Source organism: Gymnogyps californianus, chromosome 1 (assembly GCF_018139145.2).
Source record: "Gymnogyps californianus isolate 813 chromosome 1, ASM1813914v2, whole genome shotgun sequence".
Classification (NCBI taxonomy): Eukaryota; Metazoa; Chordata; class Aves; order Accipitriformes; family Cathartidae; genus Gymnogyps; species Gymnogyps californianus.
In genome coordinates, this window is record NC_059471.1 from 124,400,468 (window position 1) to 124,424,566 (window position 24,099).

General features: G+C 38.6%; 1 protein-coding gene across 1 annotated transcript in view; it reads left to right on the plus strand.

Annotated features, from left to right (window-relative positions):
- The first annotated feature begins 279 nt into the window (after positions 1 to 279).
- The window catches only part of ABI3BP (ABI family member 3 binding protein), a 165,366-nt gene continuing 141,546 nt past the window's right edge, over positions 280 to 24,099 (plus strand). Inside the window, exon 1 of the mRNA XM_050915143.1 lies at positions 280 to 358. Coding sequence (XP_050771100.1) covers positions 280 to 358 — 79 coding nt within the window. The remainder of the gene's footprint in view (positions 359 to 24,099) is intronic.

Consider the following 24,099-nt stretch of genomic DNA (forward strand, 5'->3'; position numbering starts at 1 on the left):
GTAATCTCTTATCCTGAGTGGTGGAACGACCTTGTAACAAACCCCAGAAGATTATTGTAGGGGGAGTCTGATAATCTTTTTATTTTTTTTTAATGCTAATTCTCCTTTTCCAATGGGAGTGAATGATGTCATCCTGTCTCCTCCCACTGTGTAAACTAAGCTTGTGTCAAAGTGTTGCTGCCTCTTGTCACAGAGAGAACAGTTCACTTAAATGCAGCTGCAGTACTTTTGTGTGATACCTGTCAGAATTGTTCCCAGTGTGAGGTTGGGTTTGTGACCATGATGTCAAGATTGGTCTTTCTCCTTTTCTGTGGATATATTGCACTAAACCTGGGAAATGCTCAGAAATTGCCAAGAGGCAAGTAGCTATGACAACTTTCTGGGTTTTTGTTTGTTTTTCGGTTGTGGGGCTTTTTGTTTTTTAATGCTTGTGTTTTGCCATGGAAATTCGCTTTACATGTTAGGAATGATTAAAGATAACGGAAAAGACGCAAGAAGATCAGTCAACAGGGGAAGGTCCAGGTACAAGACAGTAACTTTAAAGCTCTTGAATAAAACAAGCTCAAATGTTTTCATGGTATCTTGTGACTCTAGTGAGAAGTACCATGAAACCAAGTAACTGTATTTAATGATTTTATAATGATTTAGACAGCATTGTGCAGGTTTGTGGTTTTAGATCTTAAAGAAAATGTGACTTAGAAGCACCCTGTGTTGTTGGTGGAAGATTTCAGTTCTGTCTTGAAAGAACTTTTATGCTTTCCCTCTATATCCATCCTTAACAGTTCAATAGGAATTTACTTTTGTAGGTCAGGTTGTATGCATTTTGAGGGAGAGAAATATGATTTATTAAAATTTCCACAAGAAGAAAAAAACCCCTTCAAACCTGTGTGAATATTTGTTTAAATATTCCTTTCTCCTGGAGTCTGGAAATACAGTAGATTTGCAAAGCTGGCAGGGATCTCTTCTCTTCCTTGCTAATGTGACCCATGTAACATTGGCATTTTACTAGTATTTTATTACTGCAGGAAGAACAGTCATAGCACAAAATGAAAAGAATATTTCTATATCTAGATCGTAAAACGCTTTGTCGTACCTTGGCATTAAAACAGCACTTTCACAACTGTTTCTGTACTGCACGTATTGCTCTCACTTTGTGGAAGTGCTTGCCTGAGTCCACTGTGCTTTGTAATGCATTTTACATCTGCAGTCTCCTGCAACCAGTAACATTTAGAAAGGAAGCTGTGATTTAGTTCCTTATGAGAACATTTATTAAGAAATCAGCACTTTGAGGGCTTCCTAGGAGATTCTGTTTCATAGACGGGGAACTTAAAAGTATTTTGGGGAGAAGAGGTGATTTTTCACCCCCCACCCCTCCCTAAGAGACTTTTTTTAAAGATTTTTTTTTTTTCCCCCTGGTGATGTTCTTTTAAGCTCATCTTCTGGAGCCAATGATGTAGAGTTTTCTGCATACTGCTAATAGTGGGGCAATGTGTAGTCTCTGAGTAACAGATAGATATGCAGTTGTTGTTCAAGTCAAGCAGACTGTAAGACCTTAGTTTTATCAAAAAAGCAATCTATAAGTAAACTATTGTAGCAGTTTTCATAGGGGAGGATTATGTTGAACAGAGAGGAACCGTGTATGTATTGCCTACTTTGAGGGAAGGAACTTTTCTAGTGCTTGTCTTTTTAAATGGTTTCACTGGACTTTCTGCTCACTACCATAGAATAGTGGCTGTAAATTTATGTTAACTGTGAAATTCACACAAAGCTACGGATCCACTGCAGTCAGTGGGAGATGAACTCTGGGATGCATTTTTTCCTGTCCTAAAATAACATTGCAGAAGTGAAGTCCTGTTTGCTAAGTGCATAAAGCTGCAGGTGGAAACTTCATTTATTTCAATGAAATAGCTCTTTAAAGATTCTCCCATTGCAGTGTTGAAACATCAGTCTAATTCTTTTGTTTGCAGCTGCCTCTCAGGTTATTATTTACGTTGGACTGCATTTAAAAAACAAGTGTATTAGTACCTAGCTGTTATTTGAAAATATTCAAAGGATTGTCTTTTTCTACAACACTCTTGTTTGACAGGGAGTACATAATTTTTTCATAAGCAAAGAATATATTTTGATCTTAAAGTATTTTTTAAATGAGGATATGTAGTGGTAGTATTCTGTTAAGAGGGCTACTCTGCCCTGCTAAGCAAGCTTAAATTCCAATCAATTCCTGTGCTCTTCAAGTCACAAACTATGTAACTGAGGCTCCAGAGTCATTCCTGCTCTATGGGGAAGAGTGGAATCAATTTCATAACTTGAGGGAGAACAATCTAGCCAAACTCGCTTTGGTTGGTGATGCAGGTACTCCTGTGAACAAGTTCTCAGTGTAAATCTTGCCATTCTTACTACCACTTCGGAATTCTAGTGCTCAAGTCTTCTCTCCAGGAGGTGAAACACACTGATCCCTGGTCTCGTGGACTGGGATTTGCTTTCAGTGACACAAGGCAGAAAGAACACCTTGCCTCCTGCAGCTGTAAAGGAACAGAGCCAGTACACCCGTGGGATGTCAGTGACTTCCAGAGCTATTTGAGAGGTTGTGTGCAAATATGCTGTTTAGGAGGCTGGAACACACATGACTCCCTTTTCCCATATATTTTTATACTTTCACCTCCACAAGTGTGTGTTTGACTAGAATGACAAAGAAAATGTTATTGCTGTTCTCAAAAGAGTGTTCTTTAGTAACAAATTCTTTCATTAATTATTTTTACTTCAAAAATTAAGGCACTGTTGGAGGAATAATATGGAAATGCTACCAACATGACTCAGGTAGTCAAAATCAGGGAAATATCAGTTAAAGTTTCCAGTGGAAACTTTATGCTGCTTCTGTGTGTCCTGCATTATAATAGTTTTGCCTGTATAGAAAATAGGCCTCTACTTATATCTGGTCCTAGTGTAGTGCCCTAAGCGCAGGTGAACACCCCTTCTCTTGCAGTTCTTTGTCACATTTACTGTAGCAAATGACAAGTGATGAGGCAGTTATAAGCTGTGTCATAATTCAGACTTTTTCTACATTAAGATTTTACAGACATAAGTAAAGGCAATGTAATTGGAAAGGGAACGTTGTGTTTTACTGTGGAGGCAATGCCTTTTTTACAATTATGTTTGTGTTTCGTGAGTTTCTATTTGAGGGATCAGCTGCTAAGAAAATTCTGTAGTCAGTGCCTATGGAGACTATGTGAGGGGTCACAGAACAGCAGGGCAGGAGATGATGGTACGATTAGGGGTGGTCTTTTATCAAGTATTTGAGCCACTGTCCGTTCAACTATGTCCAGCTTCTAAAGCTTTCTTTTTCATCAGAAAAAAGAAAGACTCAGACATTTTCAGCTTATTTTTGTCTCTTCCCTTATGCCACTATGCTAGCGCCATCCAACATATAATTCTTCAGTTCAACACTGTTGTACTTGAAATATTTTAATGATGGGAGGAAACAGTTGCAATGCATAGGTGTCATAACTTGTCATACTTTCTCTAATTTTTACGGTTCTGCGAAACAGAAACATTCCATCCTTGAAGAATGCAGCATCGTCTCTCTAGACAGGAATTAAGTACAGACAAAAAGTCTTGTCTTTAGAGAAGGAGTGGGCAAGCAGAGCATCCTGAATCTGAGAGGGAGATGAAAAAGCCACAGAATCAAGAATCAACAAGTTACAGGACATAATCCACAAGATTGTACTGCCTTGTAAACCGTGTTTCACTGGCATCTTTCCAGCTGGACCTGATACAAATGTTGTTGAAGGCAACAGTTGTGGAACAAGCTCTTAGTGTTTGATAAAACAGCATTTCATGTTTTTGATTTTGCCAGCTGACTTTCCAGTTACAACACAGATGAGCATAGAAATTCACTTTTTCATTACAATCTCTGTTTCTGATAGCTTTTGTGTATCTTCATGTTCTGTTTTTCTTTGTTGGAGCTGAAAAGAATTTGGTGTTGATCCCTTCTTATAAACTTACAGTTTTATGAAGTTTTTAAAAAGCAGAGTCTGAATTTTTTTCTGTTTTGTTTTTGTTTTTTTCCCCCATGTTTCTGACCTCGGTGGTTTTCCTACTATTTGAATTAGTCATCAGGTAGATTGGAATTCAGGCCCATCCTTGTTCTGCTTTCCAGGATTCAGGCCTGTCCTGTTCTGCTTTCCAGGAAGGGCTCAGGAAACCTTAATTCACCTTCCTCCTGGTTGCTGCCTTCTTAGGGAAAAAGAGTACAGACTTGACATTCCTTATGGGACCATGTGAAAAAGCCTGTTTTACAGACTCGTGTAGGGAAAACCAGATCCAAAACTTTCTTGTTTCTACAGTTGTCAACTGTGGGGATAATTGGGAAAAATAATAGTTTTACTCTTAAGTTTTTTTTTGTTTGGGAAGTATACAGGAATGTTAGAAAATACTGTGGATAACCACTAGCTAAGATTTGTATTTATGGTAATTATAACTGACATCCCTTTGAGAGTGAACGCTGTATTTACAGTATACTTCCAAATTTACCGTTGACATTTGTCAAAGGAATGGACTAATTTTATTCATAGCTAAATTTGCTGGCTATGCTATGTTATGTAATACTTCTTCCTAAGCAGAGGTTAAACTCAGCATGTGTTTTCACTTACTGGTGTCAAGCAGTTAAAACAATGTTGAGTTATTTCAATGTATCACAGTCACTATACTGCAACAGCCAAACTTTAATCTTTAAACTTTTGTGCTGCCTTTCCCCCTGCAACAGCACCCCTTTGGTAGCTGTAGGATAGCAGAGCAGAAATTGTTAGACAGGGAGAAGTCTTCTTAAAGCTGGGGTTTTTTTAATATATAATGAAGCTGGCATATCAAAATATCACAAAACGAGTGAAATGACATGTGGTTTATATGTTACTTTCTCCATGGTTTACAAAACATCTTTCTGGGAACTATTTTTCAAAATACACAATACATTAACCTTTAAAAAACATATTGTCATGAAGCAGAGCCAGTTTGGACTAAACTTTTGAACTTCATTTTTTTAGTGTCTGGAAAGAGAAGTGCAGAACTAATTTGATTTGTGTGAAATACTTCTCTTATGTTTAATGGCACATAAAGGACAATAAAGTCCTATGGGAAATTTCAAAGGGATCCTTTATCTGGTATAATTGAGTGGCTAGGGTTTTCAGTTAGTAGATATGTCATGGCAAATTTGGCTTGTTCTTTGCTGAAAATGAAAACAACTCATAAGAATGTTGCCATTATAGCAGCTCATTTAATCAAAGTTATCTTATCATGCAGACAGTTGTGTCCTAGGATTGCACAAAAACATATCAAAACCTAGTATTGAGTGTCAGGCTTCTGAGTTCAAAGATAATCTGTAATAACAGAATTCCATTTTTATACTGGCACAGGCAGTGGTGCGACAGTGTGATGATACATACGGGTGGATTCTGCCAGGATTAAATTCCATAGCATATGAATGCCTCTAAAATTATCTCACTGCTGGGTGATCTGTATAACCTTCCACCTCTTCATTTTAATTTTAATGTTCCCAAGTATCTCTTTCTGAATATTATTTTTCAGTCCTCCTCCATATAATCTTTTGTATCTAGCCATTCCAGCAGGACAAGCTACATAACTCATCTGAGGGGAGAACTATAGGCTAAATCCTGCTGCTGCTCTTTGGCCAGACCTACTGTATATGGATAGTATAGTCTATATATCTATTGACTGGTGGTACTCTGAATGCTCAATGGGTCTGAGGCTTCTCTGGAGTGTTTGGACTTACCAGGTGTGTACTACACATTGCATGTGCAAACAGAAAGCTCTTCCCCCTGTCTGCTCCAGGGGGAAAAAATGGCTAGCAGTGACCTGCCATAGTCAGAACTGTTCACACAGCTCCTAGTGGATTTCTTTTCCTTGGGGAAGTTCAAGTGCAGACTTGAAATTGTTGGTAAGCAGGATAAATTTGTTGCTGTGGAGTGTTCTTGACTACTGCCTTTTGCAGGAGATGGTTGGAGACTTACTCACTGGCATGGATTGTGCAGCAATGTCACATTAAATCTTGGTGTGAAGAGAGGCAGGTATTAGTGTTCTGGAAAGGCAGTGGCCTACAATAGGTGCCATTAGCAAAACAGCCCAGTGTGTAGTTTGCTCCCAAGTGGAACAGGGCAGCCAGAAGCAGGCCAGATGCCACCCAAGCTTGCCTGACAGGCCTTAATTCAAATGCCCTTTGTTAGAAATTGGGTTTTCTACAATACAGGCCAACACGTATGTAATACAAGTTTCCTTTATGAAATATATATTTGTCTTATTTTGCTGTGAGTTAGTGCTCATGAAAATGACTACTGGCAGCATCATGAATCAAACTTTTTGTGGGCAAGGCCTGGGCCAACTTTCCCAGCACAGCTGTCCCTCAAAACATACCAATCATATGCCCTTATACTCTGGCTAAATCAACCCTAAGCCTCCCCAGTTGAGCAAACCAGTGTGTGTCATGCCAAGGTGAAGAAAAAACAGGTCAAGTTTTGAACCACCATGTAGGGATTGATTCACAGACTCTGGTGCAGGTAAAACCAAAGACCTTTATTGTTTACAAGTTTGTGCTTATATAGATTCATTAGCTGTCCACGCGCTCAGGCTTGTTCCTTGATTAGTTAATACTTTCTGTTCATGCGCTGCGGCTAAGCTTCTGATTGGTGCTGTCGAGCAAGACACACGTCTTCTGGCTTCGGTCCCATATCTGTGTTCCAAATTATTTCAGTCTTCAGCTTCTTTTCTGCGCACCTGCTTCATCACTTACTTACTTACTCCCTCATTCTATGTCTTTCAAGGCTATGTTTAATTGTTCAAGGTCGCTCACAACACTCCCTGCGAATCCCACACCACCAAGTGAATTTCTCCTGTTGATGAAGTTGTGATTGTAATTATGGTTACCAGAATTAAATGTTTTTGCACTGATTGCTTAACCAAAGTGATGTCATCAGAATGTGCAGATATCCAGGCGAGGTTATGTAAGGATGGTCACATTAAGAATATCAACCCAGAGTCTTCACCGCTTCAGAGTTGCTGAATAAAATGCTGGTAAAGAGTTGAGGCACTAGCTACTGGAGATACTAGATCTAAAGGCAGGGAGGTAGGGAATGCTTTTTTATTAGAAGAAAGCTAGTCTTCTCCCAGTCTGGAGGGAAGCATTTGCTGCACTTGTTCAGAGGTTGGTAGACAAAATCTAACCTCTGTTTTGTAAAATACTTTAGCGTTGTTGCTGAGATCCATCACTCTGTAATGATTTAATATTATTTAAAGTGTTTTCTGGAAGAAAAATAAATGAGGCAAGTGAATCCACAATTTTTTCTTAGGCTAATTGTAGCCATGTTTTTTACGTGAATCTTGTTTACATTGAACAAATGTGTCAAGGCAGCAGGGCTCCATGTGAATAAATCCACTTCAATAAAACCCAACATAATGAAGTACCTAAAACTCTGTGTGTGATTTGATTTTTATTTATTTTTTACGTGTGTGTGCGGTGTGCTAACACTCGAGTGTTGCTGTCTGTACTTAATAAGGAATTGTAATTCAGTGCTATCATTCAAGCCAGAAAGTCAATGGCAAAATGGATTCTCAAAGTGTGAGGGAATTTCTTTTGTAGGATTATTTCTGCATTTTTGTATAGTTCTAAATTTTTGCATCATTCTTGAAATCTGCTCAGGAAAAGCACGATTCAATAAAGCAGTAAGAGATTGTAATATTCTCTCCTATCACCAGCAGTTGTGGCATTAGTATATGAATCTATAAATGGCCACAGAGTGCTTGATATGAGTTTACATAATTAATGCTTTGGGAACCCGGCCAGTTTTAGAGGACTGGCAGTGTATGTGGGATAACATTATTTTTGAACTCGCATAGGGAAAAATCTTTTCTCCTTTTGTCAGCTGCTTGCCTCTGCTTTATATTAATTATTCACTTTAATTTTTCTTTCTATGATGTAAAAGTCTGGAATCATTTTAGAACACATAAAATTGTGGTTGGTTCAAAAATACAAATATGTAAACTTGAAATGTCGCAGAAGGTTGTTTTCTGACTTTGAAGTGAAAACATTTTCTGGCAGTTTTGATTCCCTCATTACCACAGTTCAAGCCTATACATGAACAAGAAAAATGCACAGCGAGAAAAATGCAAGACTTCAGACCTTATCACTTATCACTTTTCTTTTTAAATCTCAGTATGTCTGTACAACATGAACAAGCATATGCTGAAAATAAAGCAATGGGCACAACAGTCTGAAAGTTGCTAAGAAATTGAGCTTTGGGATACAAATAATAGGAAGAAAACTGTATTGTCTGACCTGGAAATTTTGGCAGAGTTCCATTATCTCTGGCTCACACAAACACTAAAGTGGTTGGACTAAATGGCAAGGCACAGTTTTTATTTATAGCACAGTGTACAATGAAGCGTAGCTTGTTACACGGTTAGGGAGATGGCTGCGGTCAGGTTTGAGAACCGTGAATTCTCTTAGTTTGATGAAGAGCTGTCTCAGGTAAAAGTGAGGGGGTTGCACGTTCAGCTCGAATCAATAGGTCTCCTTCCTTTGTCATAAAGCTTATTAACAACTATTTACTGTTGTAAACACAACTATGAAATTGCTCCACTTTGGTAGCCTGTTATTTACTCCCTTACTGATGAGAACCAGCTTTTAGCTGTGCTATGACAAGCATAAATACTGCATCTCTTCAGCATTTCTTCCTGCTTTTTGTTTTAATTATGAGGAAGGCAAAATCTGGCAATTCTAATAAAAATGTCTCCCTGCTCATGTCGACTATTCAGTGCTCCTTAGTAGGTGATAAATCTGCTGTGACTCAATTGGTGATGGTGTAGGAGTTAATTTATGTTGTCTGTTTATCAAGTCTGTATAAACATCATAAGTAAGATTTTTTTTAAAGGATTGAAACACTAATTATGCAAACTTTTTGAGCTAAAGAACTTGTTTTGAATTTTGAACAGATTTTGTGATTTTTGCTCCAATGGAAGGTTTATACTCGTACTAAACTTGCACGCAAGTAAGCAAGTCATGAGGGTGATTTCAGACAGACTGTCTAGCACACAGAGGCATGCACATGCACACACAAACAAAATCATTGTGGGATCTAGTTCATTTTTGGTAAATGCTTTGCGTCAAAAATTATTTGTTTTAATCTTCCAGGCTTTTATCAATCCCCCTGTACTCTCCCAGTTTTAGTAATATGGTCAAACAGCAGTTGATAAAAGCATTAGTATGTTGTTAACGTGCAGTAATGAATTCTTAGAAAGCAAAGTTTCTCAATAATGTAACAGATGTTTATGGTGTTCCCTTTCCACTTGGAAATACTTACAGAAATTAGCAATGGACGTCATATGCTATTAGTATATTTATTTGAAGGGTATGTAAGGTTGTTCATAGTATTAAGGCTGAAGAAAAATTGCAGATGCTCCACCGCACAAAGGAAATTGATACTCTTATTTATGCCCTATTTCAGTGTAGGAATCTCAGGCATTGTGAATATTTTTTTCCATGACCTGGCTTTTCTAGATTTTTTTTTTTCCATTAATTTGCTTTTGTAGTGTTAAAACCTTTGTCAGTTGTCAAACAAAACTGGCACAGGAAAGACCATCTCATTTTAAAACTCTGTGAAGTCGTGAAGCAATGTTTATGTACTTAATATACTCTTAAGTCAACATTCCTTGTGAATTAATGTAATCTACTGCACACTGTGTTACAAGATCAGTGATGAGAGAGACACAACTTTCTACATACCATAAATTTTCCACAAACAATTGGATACATGCCTGAGTGAAGTACAAGTAAAAATGCACAGTCAGTCATACATAGATTGCCTAGCTGATGGGTCTGTGCGTATATACCCCTATCCTGCCCTAAAATTAGCATAAGCCTTCCTTTTGTGTAGCTGATAGTGTTTTATTATTGGCATTTTTCTTTTTCTTTCAATAAAACACTGGATGGAGAATTAAAAAAAAAAAAAAAAGTAAATATAAACATAGAAACACGGGTTAGAAATAGAGGTTATTCCCTGCTGCTTTCTTTTGTCTCTGTAAATAAAAGGCAATGTGGTGAAAATGGAGCAGGTGATGTAATGGATATAGAATTTGGAAATATAGTCAGAGAACGTAAACTCTATATTGTCTGCCATATCCCGGGTAGGAAGGGAAATAGGTGGGGGAACAGATGAAACACTTTGTTAGTAGCAAAAATAAGTATTTGTGACTTATCTTAGCACTCCCTTAATCATACACATAGCTTTTATTTTACATGTTGTATGCTTACTATAAATATATTTGTTTTCCATTTTTTTCTCTAATCTATTGATTTAGAACAATTTACTTCATATTTTAGTTTTCTTAAGATGAGTTAACAATGCCTCTGCTTCACAAGGTGTTCATAGTGCTGAAAAAAAGAATTTCTGCCAAATTTTGGAATTCAATATTACTTCCTAAAGTCATCAAGCATTTATCTTATTAGTGGTTTCTATTTCACACTCTTCAATTAAAGACTTACGGGAAGTCTGTTGCTTCTTTCTTCAGACATTTTCTTGAACTGTAGAAGCTTTCCTTTGATCTCTGCAAACTCAGAATGTGGAACAATATAGAAGAAGATAAAAAGGGTCATCTGTGATTTTTCTTAATCTGTTTTTTTTTTTTAATAAGAAGCTCAGTCATCAGTCTTGAGATCCATCTCATCTAATGGTGCAAGATGAGATACATTTTCCAGCTGGAAAAACTATATGCAGTTGGAATCAGTCCTTCTAGGACTCAGCTGTATCCAGCTAGTGTCATAGACATGTGTGAGAATGTTCAGTTTGGAGACTAAGAACATAAGTGAAACCACTTTATTTTGACTGCGCTGTTGGAAACACTGAGCAATTTTTTTTTTTTTTTTTTTTTTTTTTTTGGTTTGTATCTATAGCTTTCTAAACTGAAAGGGAATAACCAGTGAAAACTTTGTTGATAGACTTGAATGCATTGACAAGACCAAATTGCAGTTCTCAAAGCATAACAGCATTTCATATTTGATTACTGGTTTTGTTAACTGATTAAGTTTGCTTATTCTGAGTTTAGCATGTGATATACAGCAACACCTAAGAATTCTTACGTGTGCTTCAGATATTTAATTGCTTTATCAGCTGTCTGCCTCTGAAAAGTGGGGAACTTATTCCAAAGTTAAAACACAGAATATTGCAAGCACCATTGCCAAGTGCACGTCCAAAGCTATTAATCCTTGCACTATTTGAAGTCCTGTATGTCTTGGATGTTAGAAGAAGATTTTGAGCAGAGAACTCAGATAGTTTGTGTGATCATATGATGGTTGCAAAGTTGGAAGTGAAAAGCCATCATGACTTCAGAGAAGGGATGATCCCATTTGATTTTCATCTTTTGATGCATATTATTTTGAAGACCTGTTTCAACTATACACAGCATAATAGGATATTTATAAATAGAAATTAAATCCCATTAGACAGTAGTAAGTTACTAAGTACATTCTTACAAGCTTGCATACATTTAAGAATTGTTAAATGTCTTGTGCTGTCATGGGGATGGTCCCTATATATGCAATCTCAATGTGATGGGCAAATTGTACTTTTCTTTTTCTAAATGTTTCTGCTAGAAATAGATTATTACATTACCTTCTGATGAAATACTTGTTTCTGTTCAAGGATATCTTATTTTAGATATCTTTTATTTGATCTTTTGAGAACCTGTGAACTAAACCACAGACTGGACTGTCATTCTCACGAGATGGGCATGGATGTGTTTACTTAAATACTAAATCTTGACACAGGAACAAACCATTCAAACTCACTGATGCATCAGGAGTGCAGCAGCGTCTGTCTCACTAATTGCACTGCCATTCTGTAAAGATGATTCAGGAAGGTAGCTTGATGGGTACCTATTTCATCTGAATGAATGATACCTATTCACCCATCATGAATGGGTGTCTCAATCTAGTTTGTCTCCCTTCAACTTGAAATGTTATGTACAACTCATGTCCTTCTATTTGCCCAACCCAAGTCCTTTCCCATGTGTACACAAATCACAAAACATTCTCCCACACTGAAATGAGTTTAGGAATTACTGTGGATATTGCTTGAGAACCAGAAAGACTGTCAATGGGGACTTCAGACTTTTAACCACTGACTGCTATTCTTTGAGCCCAGTTTTCCATCTACCTTGTAATCTCCCCATCCAGTCTGCATTTCTCCAGTTTGGCTGGAAGGATACCTGTGGAGATTGTGTCAACGTCAAAGTAAATGACATGCACCACTTTCCCCTTGTACACAAAGCCAGTAATAGCATTACAGAAGGCAGCAGGGTTGGTCAGACACAGTCTGGCCTTGGTAAATTTGTGCTGGCTGTACCAAATCACCTTCTTGTTCGTCATGTCCATAGGTGTCACCATCTGTTCCTGGTGACCTAGGTTAGGCTGAACAGCTTGCAGTTTCCTGGATGCTCTTTCTTGCCCTTACTCAAGCAATTGCACTGAGATATTTTTCTGTTCTCACGTGAAAAATTAATCTTGCCTCTCCCTGGCAGTTCTCTTATGCTTATCCATATACTGAAGAGATCATGCTTTATTGCATTTTCAATATCTACATGTTAGAGATAGGAAGTAGGATATTGGAATTAAAGCATAACATTCATTTCCTCTAAGCTGGCTGACTCCTATTTATTCAGGCTTTTTTCCTGGGTAACATACGCTGTACCTCTAGTCATTGACTTTGCTTTTTTCCCTGGATTTTATCAAGTTGGTCTACTTTATAGTGCTCTATGCACTGGCTTATTAGTGATAAGAGATCTTTTTAGAAGTGAGGACTAGTGCATAAAAGGACTGTGTGCCAGCTCTTCAGATTTACAATAGAGAAGGCAACAATCTTGAAACATACCTAGGTATGTTGGTGATTCTGAGAGTCATAGATTAGTTTATAACTTAAGAGTTGGAAGTACATGCTGGTTTCAAATTTACTGTTAGTATAGCTTGCAAACCCTGCTAGCTGTCTAAATGCTACTATCTTTAAGCAGTTTTGTCCTTAAAAAATAACCATGTGCTGAATCTGAGAAGGAGGTAAAACAAAATTAGCTATGAAAACATCTAAGCCAATGTTACAGAATACTGAGCTAAAGACTTGCTCTTTCAACTGCTTGGAGTATGGCAAGTAAGATAATACTTATCACAGAAGCAGGATTTTAGTATATGACTACCTATTTTGTTCTACGGATATAGAAAAATATGCAAATATCAATTTAATACTGCTTGGGTTTTTTTTTTAACATTAATTCAAAGCTGCCTTATTCTAACACAGTAGAAATTATACTTTCTTACCATCAGTTATTTCATATTCTTTTAAATCTGACTCCTGTTGTCCCAAAGTATTTCAAAAGATCCCCAGGTGAATAGTCACACAGCAAATCAATCCAAAAGGTATGTACTGAAAAAAAACAAAATTATGTGTTCTGATGTAATACATAATGATCACATGTAAGGAACAGACTTCAAAATGACTGCTACAATGTGAGAACCTCACTGCAATCTGGGTACACATCAATCCAAGTAGCAGATCATCTGTGCATTTGGTAATGAATGATAACATCGTGGATTGTAAAGTATAGTATCTTGACTCTTCTCTCAGAAGCAAATGCAGCTGTAGTTCCAGATACTGTTTTTCATTATGCCTTTGATTTTTGATTCTTCAAAAATGCATTGATATTTGTAGATGAGAAGTGGGTTAAGGGATTGTTGATGCTAAACACTGCCTGCCATTGAATAGGTAATGGCAGTGGCACTGCCTGCCAATGAACATGTTCTTAAGAAACTTGTTGCATTAAGGTCCACAGTCTTTAATACTGATTTGTGGGCAAAGTCAGACCAACAGCATCTGAATTCCTCAGCTGCTTAAGTTCTTAGTACCTTGTTGAGCTTTCCCTATTGAGGACCTATTGTTAAAGAAAGACCACATTTCTCTTTTGGTGTTTGCATTGGCTGGTGCTCTTTGAAGGCTTAAAAGGGAGTTAGACCTAGAAAACTTGGGAGACTTTTCTTGGTCCCCACAGTCTTCTACACGCCTTTATTGAATATCTTTATGCATAATCTGTCAGGTTCTTTGGCCAAGATACAGTTTTCTTCGTAGCCCAGCCTGGGTGGAGTTGCCTTGGACCTATTTCCTTGGACAGGAGAAGGAGCCAGGATTGGAAAGACCAGCTCTTCTGGGCAAGATGCAGTCACTGTCTCATCAGCTCTGTCCAGGTGGAGTTGCATCAGCCCAGAAAAAGACATGCCAGGCCAGTCCGGAAAAAACAACAACAAACAACTATCTCTGAGAGTAAAGCCAGGGGAACAATGCCCTGGAGATCGTAATTACATCAGATCCAAATCAAGCTTTATCCTAGTGCAAATAAGTCATCCATAATCTAAACTGAAATAAGGGTTTGAGGTTGTTTCGTTAACAGGGAGTTTTTTCCTGGAAAAATAATGTCCTTTTTAAGTTTTGTGATTTGTGTACTGTTGATCTGAAGAGTATTATCTATCAAAAATGGTTCAACTTGAAGGAGTTTCAGGGGGCATTATGCATTGAAAATAATGGATAGGCTTTGTTCTGTCCCTATCTTTCAAAAATGTTGAATTGTATTTAAATTAAATTTTTAGCACATGTATTTGACCTTTAAACACAACTACGTTTATCGACTGGGCAAAGAAAGGAGTGGAATTTTCTGAGATTTAAAAGAAAAATTAAACAATATCTTATGACAGGAGCCAGGGACAGGTTGTTTGAACTCTGTCCGAAGAAGTTTTCAGAAGTTTAACTCCTGTTCCCTTTTCCATCAGAGCTGCAGACTTGGTTATTCTCAAACAACAGTTTTCTTGCTTGTTTTCAATTTTGTTTGCCATTTTAACAAATAATGGGAAATGAGCTGCAGAATGAAAGCTGGAAATGGGGTTTGGACCACTGAAGTGGGATCCTGAGTTTAAATCCAGGCTCTTTTCAGCTTTGTACCCTAAAAATAAGGATAGTTACTGTACTTAGTCCAATAAAAAATAATTTTAAACCAACGTACGTAAGGAGCCTTGTGAGGGAGATAGTGAAAAGGATGGAAGCAGAACTTCAAAGAAGTGCTTGAATGACCTGAAAACAGGTCAGCAAGATGGCAGCATACAAGTAATATATTCCTTTTTGTACATTGCTTTATGTAGATACGTAGAAGCTGGAATTGCTAATAACTACATCTTTACCTCTGCATTGTCCTTACTGGTCCTAAAGTAATACCAAGCTACAGCTTATTAACTCAGTTCTGAACTGTAGTGATCACTAGAGAGGAATTGGCACAGGAAGTTTTAAAAACTATAGTTTTGTAATATAAATGCTCTAACAAGTTTCTCTAAGAAGTATCTATTTAGTTTATATCCATTAAAAACAGAGAGCGTATTTCAGATTAGCATTAGTAAAACTAAATATGCATTGCAACTGAAGGAAGAGGTCTCAGTAATCCTGAAAGACTGCTGTGAGAAAGGGCACTGGAAGGGATGGGGCTGACCCTGGGCCCTCAGAGTACATCTCTTCCTATGGAGGTCTTAGTGAGTTACTGACTTCAGCCAAACACCAGTATTGAGGGTTTTTCCTACTGGATATTTCTGATATTTGTACTCCTTTTGTGGTGAATTTCTATTATAAATGAAATTTCCAAAATCGCCCCGTGATATAAAAGAAGTATGGAGGGGAATTATAATTTATGCTATTTTATTTGCTGTGTGCAGTCTATTAAGAATGTTGATACGCCTAAAAAAAAGTTGCCATCTTTCAAATGAAAGTATTTTAAAGGCATAGACAAGAAGGAATTTATTTAAAAATCTCTTGAAAGCGTCTTTATTCTGAGTTGGGCAAGTAGTAAAGTTGGAGTTCCAACAGATTATTCTTGTAGCACAAGGCAACTGATGGCAGAATGTCCACCTGACAACTCCAGGTCATTAAATGCAATTTCTGAAAACGAGTAAACGGACCAGGTGTTTGTGTTGTGGTTGTAGTGGCTGAAAAGATTTCTTTCAGCATCAAGAGAAGCTAGAAAATACAGTATGGAGGGTTACAAGAATTTTTTTTTTTTTTTTTTTTTGCCTTGAAGTTAGCTTGCTACAGCTTGTTCTAGTTTATTTCTCAGAGAGACTTAATTGAAATTCTGTATTTCCTGTTGGCTGACATAAGCTGGCATCCTCTTTAACACACAGATCCTCCTCAGAGGCATCCAACTCTCTTACTAGACATCAGAAGTTAGATGGAATTTAGGTTGTCTGGATCTTTTTTTGGTGATGTCTTTTCTCCTCTTTTAAATTACTGCAAGTCATAGGGCAGGTTGTGCTTACCATGCTATCACATCTACTCTCTCAGATACAGTGGGAGTCAAAAAGAGGTGCTAACTTCCAAACTTAATAAGGTGGAATCAATTACTAGTTTCTGGTTATCGATGAATTAATAAGCCTTGATAATAAGGCTTAAAATAACAAGCTTTATTCATCCTATCTATCAAGCACCATAGTCAAAATAAGAAAAATCTACCATTTCTGTATTAAACAGTGTCGTTTTAAGTGAAAAAAGTAGCATTTCAAAATGAAATGATTGCTTCTGCTCGTCAGTTGCTTTGTTGAACCAACAGATTGGCTTTGAAATGAACAGAATTGATAGCCTGGGGGCAGAGAAACTCAGGTTAAGGAGAGTGTTAGGGCGGGAACAGGAATTGTACTGCTGAAACTTTTCTGATTGCTTATCCCTAAAAATGTGCCAGTGGATCTCAGTGTAATAAATGTTGGTCCGTAGGTAAGAATAACATTGCTTTTGTTCATCGTTTTTGGAAGCTGCCTGAGCAAAGAGCTCCTATAAGCATAAATTGAAAGCTTATGAGTTAGGCTACTTTTGTAGATAGATGTGCATGTATGTGTTTTGCAAAGTTAACTGCTGCATGTTGACAGCGTATTTTTCTGAAGTAATGTTAGACTTGTGTACAGAGTGTAGGCATACTAATAATTTGAAAAAAATATTTAATTGGGGAACTTCAGTTTCAAATGACAATACTATGTGCAATGCTTTTAGCTTACCCTCTCTTAATAAGGTATTCTTTGTTGCCCTTTTTAAGAGTATGGTCTATATAGCACCTATTTTCATCGTTCAGAGTATTTATTAATGTGGATTTTGTAGCTAGGAGCATTGATGTTTTATGTAATCTGTGATGAGAAAGGTGATCTAACATTGTCCACAGCTACCTGACCAGAGGATACAAAGACAGATTTTCTGCAGAATTGCACAGCAATATGACAAGAGGCACTGGGCACAAGTTGGAACATGGGAAATTCCACTTAGATATTAGGAATTTTTTTTTTAAACCACAAAGATGATAAATACTGGAACAGGTTACCCAGAGATGTTATGGAATCTATGTCCTTAGAGGTGTTCAAGACTCAGCTGGACATGGCCCTGAGCAACCTCATCTGATCCGGTCTGCTTTGAGCAGGGGGTTGGACTAGATGACTTACAGAAGTCCCTTCCACCCTAAATTATTCTGTGATTCTGTGGTTGTGGCTGTCTCAGAAGTGTGTCTTGTTTATTCTACTGCATAGAAACAGAACTATTTTTAAGTGTTTCCCATTTTAAGCTATATTTGGTTTTGAGCCAAACAACCAATATTTCTCCATGTTTGGGAGCCAAAGTAAATATAAAAATATAAAATAGCAAAAATAAAAGTTGCACAGTGTTAGATTATCATTGAAATCTTGGCTGGTCGTACTATGGCACCAGATTTGGAAAATGAAAGCACTGCTGTGAACGATTTGAATGTTATAAGTGAGGTGGTGGTCACAAATAGATGGTGCTAATATATTTTCTTAAGGCACGCTTCATTTGTCTAGCACTCTGGGAGGCAGTGCTAGGTCTTGCCTTCATGCCCCCTAAAATCTTTGAAATGGTGAAAAACAGTTTCAATGTAAGGCAAAAGGAATTCTGATGACAAAGCCAAATTTGCTGTAATACAGTACAGCTGTATTCACCCTCTAGTTTTGTAGGGCAGAGTTCAAGGCTTTTCACTCTATGGATAAAAGCAAAAAATAGGACTGTATTTGATCATGAGAGACCGTACATATTTAAAGCGCACCAGTAGAATCATAGAATAAGTGAAAGTAACATCTTGTCCCAGTATTGCTTTTGCTGAACCTTCAGTGAAGCAGGCAAACAGATAGCTCAAAATGTAAGTTGCCAAGAATTTATTTCAAACCAAAAAATGGTTACTTTATTTCATTTGTGCTTCATTCTTGAAGTTTGTTGCTATATCAGCACCTCAGGGTTACTTCTGAATGTGTTAATTACTAGTTAATAAATTATCAGCCAGCTGTTGATGTATCTTCTTAAGTTGGAGAGAGAAATAGAGTGCTCTTCAGCTGAAAATACTTTGACAGGGCCAAGATATATTTTGGGGTTTGGGTAGAAACAGAAAAGAGCCAGTTAATTCACATTCCAGTCACCTCATCACCTAAGTCCTCTCACGTTCCTTGAAACAGAGGAAAATCAAACCAGCTGGCAATTTTAACTAACTCCACATCTATTGTTACCAACAATATTGTAATGATGTAGTGGGGCATAGGACACAGAATTTCAAAGGCTTTAATTCTCTGTTACTGAAACAAAATTCTTTTGTTTGTTCTTTTGGGAAGTGAACTCTCAGGTGGTTTCATTTGCTTTTATAGGTTGGAAATACCGCTGACCCCAACACTGAATTACTGAACAAATACTGCTTTAATGCAGCTAGCCCAGTGAACCATTTCTGTTTATCTCCTTACTTCTATCCAGTTATTAAATAGCAAAGGAATTATATAAATCTATTCTTAGTACTTACTCTTTTGCCTTTTCAGACTGCTTTGCAATGGTGATTTCTTAGGGGGGTGTTAGACCTAAACCAAAGGGCTTTGACTGAACTTTTGCTATGAAAGTAGAAATTGAAAATTCGACTTCTGTGTTTGTCTTGTAACTAAATATGAACCATCAGTTAGAACTAGCTGGTATGAATAAGAGATGGTAGCAGTGCTTACAAATTCTCCCCTCTCTTCCTCTGTTACTCCATGATTAATTAAAGTGATAAAAAAAAAGAAGATACTTCACATAATCCCTGGTGGATCCAAAGCTTGAACAACAAGTGTCCAGCTGAATATTTTGTATATTGTTTTCCGTAGCTGCTTTCACATTTTAAAGATGTGAATTTCAGTTAGGTAATTTAGAATTAAATTTTTCTAAAGTTTCAATATTTATTTGCTCTTGGCTCCTGTTGCCTATATGTGACCACTTGTTTTTTCCAACTAGCCAAACTATGGTGCTCCCAGCTGGATTCTTCAGACCATTTGTAGCTGTGTTCTTTCTGAAGAGTTATCGGTCGCTGGTTCCCTTATGATGCAGCTGATTCTTTAAGCTGTTTTTAAAAGTCTTTTCCCTTACAGGCAAAGAGTCCTTTCCCTAGAGTGATTCTAACACTGCAAGTGGTCTGATGCACTTAACGTAGTGCTTTTAGTTCAGATATGCTGTGCACGGTTTGTCCTGCTGGTTTTGGCCATCAGTTGACTTTTGTTGAAGAGAATACTTGCAGATCAGTGTGGAATTTCTGTTGGCAAGCATGGAGGGAAAGATTGTTTTTCAGAGGTAGCTATGGGTCCCAGAATCTTTCATTTGGAGATGGCTTCAATGTAAAAGAATTACTCTACAAATGCAGATATTTAAGGCCAGAGTTTCAATAACACATGCTGAAAGCTGATACAAGTGAATATGAGTTAGGAAAATTCAACCTTGCCTTGCTCTGTGCCTGCAAGTGTTCTTTTTTGTTTCTAAGGTGTTTTCAGAATCTCTTTGTGTTGGAACTAGAGGGCGTGTAGTTTATCATTCAACTCTTTCATCAAGGAGACGGGGGAAAAAAGCTATTCTAAAATCATAATAGGACAAAGTTATTTTCTCAAAATCAAATACATTCTTATCACAGTATCATAGCAGTCAAGTTCCTGTGACTTCCATTGTCCATTTGATCACGTTTAATGAATGTTTATCTGAGTGGTGGCCAAGATAGAGATATTACTCAGAATGGGAATGCCTGCTTTCCCTGTTAGTTATTCAAAATACTGTGAGATCAACACAAGTGAAATCTATTTTGCTAATGTGCTCCTGTGAGCAGTCCCCATTTACCAAGCTAATCAATATGAAGTCCTTTATATCTGTACTGCTCCAGGCTGGCCCTCTCTTGACTAGACTGGTAGTGTCTGTGCAGCATGTAGCATTGAGCTCTCCCCAGCTGGCTGCAGAGGCCCCTCTGTGCTGCTGTGCCCTCCCTGTACACATGTTCTCTGCTCCAGAGATTCCAAGTGACCATGTGGGCCTTCCTCATAGGCCTTAACATGAGTTGCATTTTGTTACGTTTTGATGGGAGGCTTTTTTGTTTGTTTTTAATTCTCACCAGTGTAGCAGAGTTGGGCTTACAGTCTCCTGCACAAAGCTGCCTTTTCCTTTTAGATTCAGGAAATGCTTGAATTTGTTCATAAGGGTCCAGGTCTCCTTTGAACTCACGTGACCTCCTTGAGTCTGGAACATTTTAACTTTTTTTTTTTAAAATTCTTTAAGAACTATTTCTTTATAAGGTACTCAGCTATAAAAAAAGAGGGTTGTTTCTCAGCCTTTGGTGTTTATGTTTTTATAGTGTGATGCTAAGTATACTGTGTGTAGGTGGGCACAAAAGCGGGGTGTTGGAAGAGTGCAAGGGCTTCTGGAAAGATGTTGGAGTGCTAATCTGTTGGCAAGCAGAAGAGCTAGATTGATGACTAAGTAGCACACTGACCTGGTTTGGGGAGAGATGTCGTTCCCTACAAAGAGTCCATACCAAGAGTGATCTACCATGCATTGATAGTTCTGCCATGACAGAGAGCACTTTCTGTGCTTGTTGGCTTCCTTCTGTCCTCATCGTTCGTTGGTTTTGTCTCCTGTGTAGCCTTTCACTCTCTGGAACCCAAGTGCTCTCACTCAACAGCTACGGTTCCCAGCAAACTCAGGTTCTAACTTCAGTCAGGAACCTTTGTTGCTATGGTAGCACTAGTGGTAGAAGAGAGTATGTGATTCAGTGTAGTAGTCTCTCCTACTTTGGGCAACATGAGAGCAGGTCATGATTCAGTTGAGCACACCTCGCTTGAGAGAACATGACTGCTGCCACTCAACTCATTTAACATAAGCTGAGTGATCTTCAGATAGAAAGTAATTAGGAGATGTTGAAATAAGATTCAAGATCAATAAGATGTAGTAATAAGAGAAATAATAGCAAACTAACAATGGGTTCCATTACTTTTTTCTAATTTTTTTTGATCTGTAAAGTAACTGTACACTAAAATGCATCAGTAGGCAGAAAGAGGAAGAAAAGAGAAAAACCTCATGTGTAAATTGATTTTTCTGTAGCATACCAACTTCCACAGATTTCTTGTGAAATTTTCTATTTGTTGTTCAGGTCTGTTTTGACATCTGATAGAAAAACTTGTCAATGTTGGCCTTGGTTGCTCCTCTTCTGTCCATACACTTCCAGAAACAGATCAGCCTCTGATAGTTATTGTTTTACGAGTTAAAATTAACCCCTCAATTTCTGTGATTCTGGAATGCACACAGCCCATGGAAGGGAACGTGGTTTAGTCATATGAAGTGTGGCATCTGTGTTGTTGCTTTAGCACAGTTATTTTCCTTTAAAAACATGCAGCTAAGTAATAGTGAAGAAGGCTATTTGTCTACCTTGCCCTGTGCTGCTCTTTGGGTCAGGCTGCACCTTAAAAAGAAAGGGAAGAAGAGCGCTCTTGCTGAGATTGACTGGGCCCTCTCAGCGAGGCGAAATTCTGCTGTGTGGAGAGAAGGAAATAGTAAGCAAGGAGCTTACAGAAGGAGTAGAAGATAGTTATGTTAAGAAGAACATGGAGCAGACCCTGTAGCTAGATCTCCAAGGAGAGGAAAAGAAAGAAAGATTATCTCCATCCTGTATTGGATGGGGGGAAACATAGTGACAAAGGGTGAGGAAAAGGCTGAGGTACTTAATGCCTTCTTTGCCTCAGTCTTTAATAGTAAGACAAGTTGTTCTCAGGGTATCCAGCCCCCTGAGCTGGAAGTCAGGAACCGGGAGCAGAATTAAGCCCTCATAATCAAAGGGGAAATGGTTAGCGACCCACTATACCACTTAGACACTCACAAGTCTATGGGGCCAGATGGGATCCACCCAAGGGTATTGAGAGAGCTGGCAAAAGTGCTCACCAAGCCACTTTCAATCATTTATCAGCAGTCCTGGCTAACTGGGGAGGTCCCAGCTGACTGGAGGTTAGCAAATGTGATGCCCATCTGCAAGAAGATCCGGGGAACTACAGGCCTGTCAGTCTGACCTCGGTGCCAGGGAAGGTTATGGAGCAGCTCATCTTGAGTGCCATCATGCGGCAAGTACGGGACAACCAGGTGATCAGGCCCAATCAGCATGGGTTTATGAAAGGCAGGTCCTGCTTGACTAACCTGATCTGCTTCTATGACAAGATGACCCGCTTAGTGGATGAGGGAAAGGCTGTGGATGTTGTTTACCTGGACTTTAGTAAAGCCTTTCACACAGTTTCCCACAGCATTCTCCTGGAGAAACTGGCTGCTCATGGCTTGGACGAGTGTACTCTTCGCTGGGTAATGAACTGACTGGATGGCCGAGCCCAAAGAGTGGTAGTGAATGGAGTTAAATCCAGTTGGTGGCCAGTCACAAGTGGTGTTCCCCAGGGCTCAGTATTGGGACTAGTTCTGTTTAATATCTTTGCAAATGATCTGGACGAGGGGATCGAGTGCACCCTCAGTAAGTCTGCAGACGACACCAAATTGGGTGGGACTGTTGATATGCTTGAGGGTAGAAAGGCTCTACAGAGGGATCTGGACAGGCTGGATTGATGGGCCAAGGCCAGTTGCATGAGGTTCAACCAGGCTTAGTGTCGGGTCCTGCACTTGGGTCACAACAACCCAAAGCGGCCTTGTGGAAAAGGACCTTGGAGTGTTGGTCAACAGCCAGCTGAATATGAGCCGGCAGTGTGCCCAGGTGGCCAAGAAGGCCAATAACATCCTGGCTTGTATCAGAAATAGTGTGGCCAGCAGGACTAGGGAAGTGATCGTCTCCCTGTACTCAGCACTGGTGAGGCCGCACCTCAAATACTGTGTTCAGTTTTGGGCCCCTCACTACAAGAAAGACATTGAGGTGCTGGAGCGTGTCCAAAGAAGAGCAACGAAGCTGGTGAAGGATCTAGAGCACAAGTCTTATGAGGAGTGGCTGAGGGAACTGGGGTTGTTTAGCCTGGAGAAAAGGAGGCTCAGGGGAGACCTTAGCACTCTCTACAACTACCTGAAAGGAGGTTGTAGCGAGGTGAGTGTCAGTCTCTTTTCCTAAGTAACAAGCAATAGGACGAGAGGAAATGGCATCCAGTTGCACCAGGGGAGGTTTAGATTGGATATTAGGAAAAATTTCTTCACCGAAAGGGTTGTCAAGCATTGGAACAGGCTGCCCAGGGAAGTGGTTGAGTCACCATCCCTGGAGGTATTTAAAAGACGTGTAGACGTGGCGCTTAGAGACATGGTTTAGTGGTGGACTTGGCAGTGTTAGGTTTATGGTTGGACTCAATGATCTTAAAGGTCTTTTCCAATGTAAACGATTCTATGATTGTATGATATTTTCCTAAACAGTGTGGGGACTCTGCAGTATTTGTTGCCATCCAGGCCATCACTGAAAGGATCCTGTACTTAAAAGTGAACTAGAGGAAAAGGACTTGCCCTGTCAAGACAGGGTGGGGAGGACAAGGATTTTTTTTTTTTTAATTTTAAGTTAATCTCCTTTTCTTCTGTTCTGCCTTATTCTCTGTTTTTAAAAATACATTATTCCTGTTTATGTTCTGCTAGAATGAGCTTTGAGTTTAAAAGCTCTCTTGGTGGTTTTGATATGCTAGCTATAAAGAAAAGGTCTAAAGGGTCCTACCTCAAAGCTGTTTCTGTCTTGGGATCCCATTTAGACTTT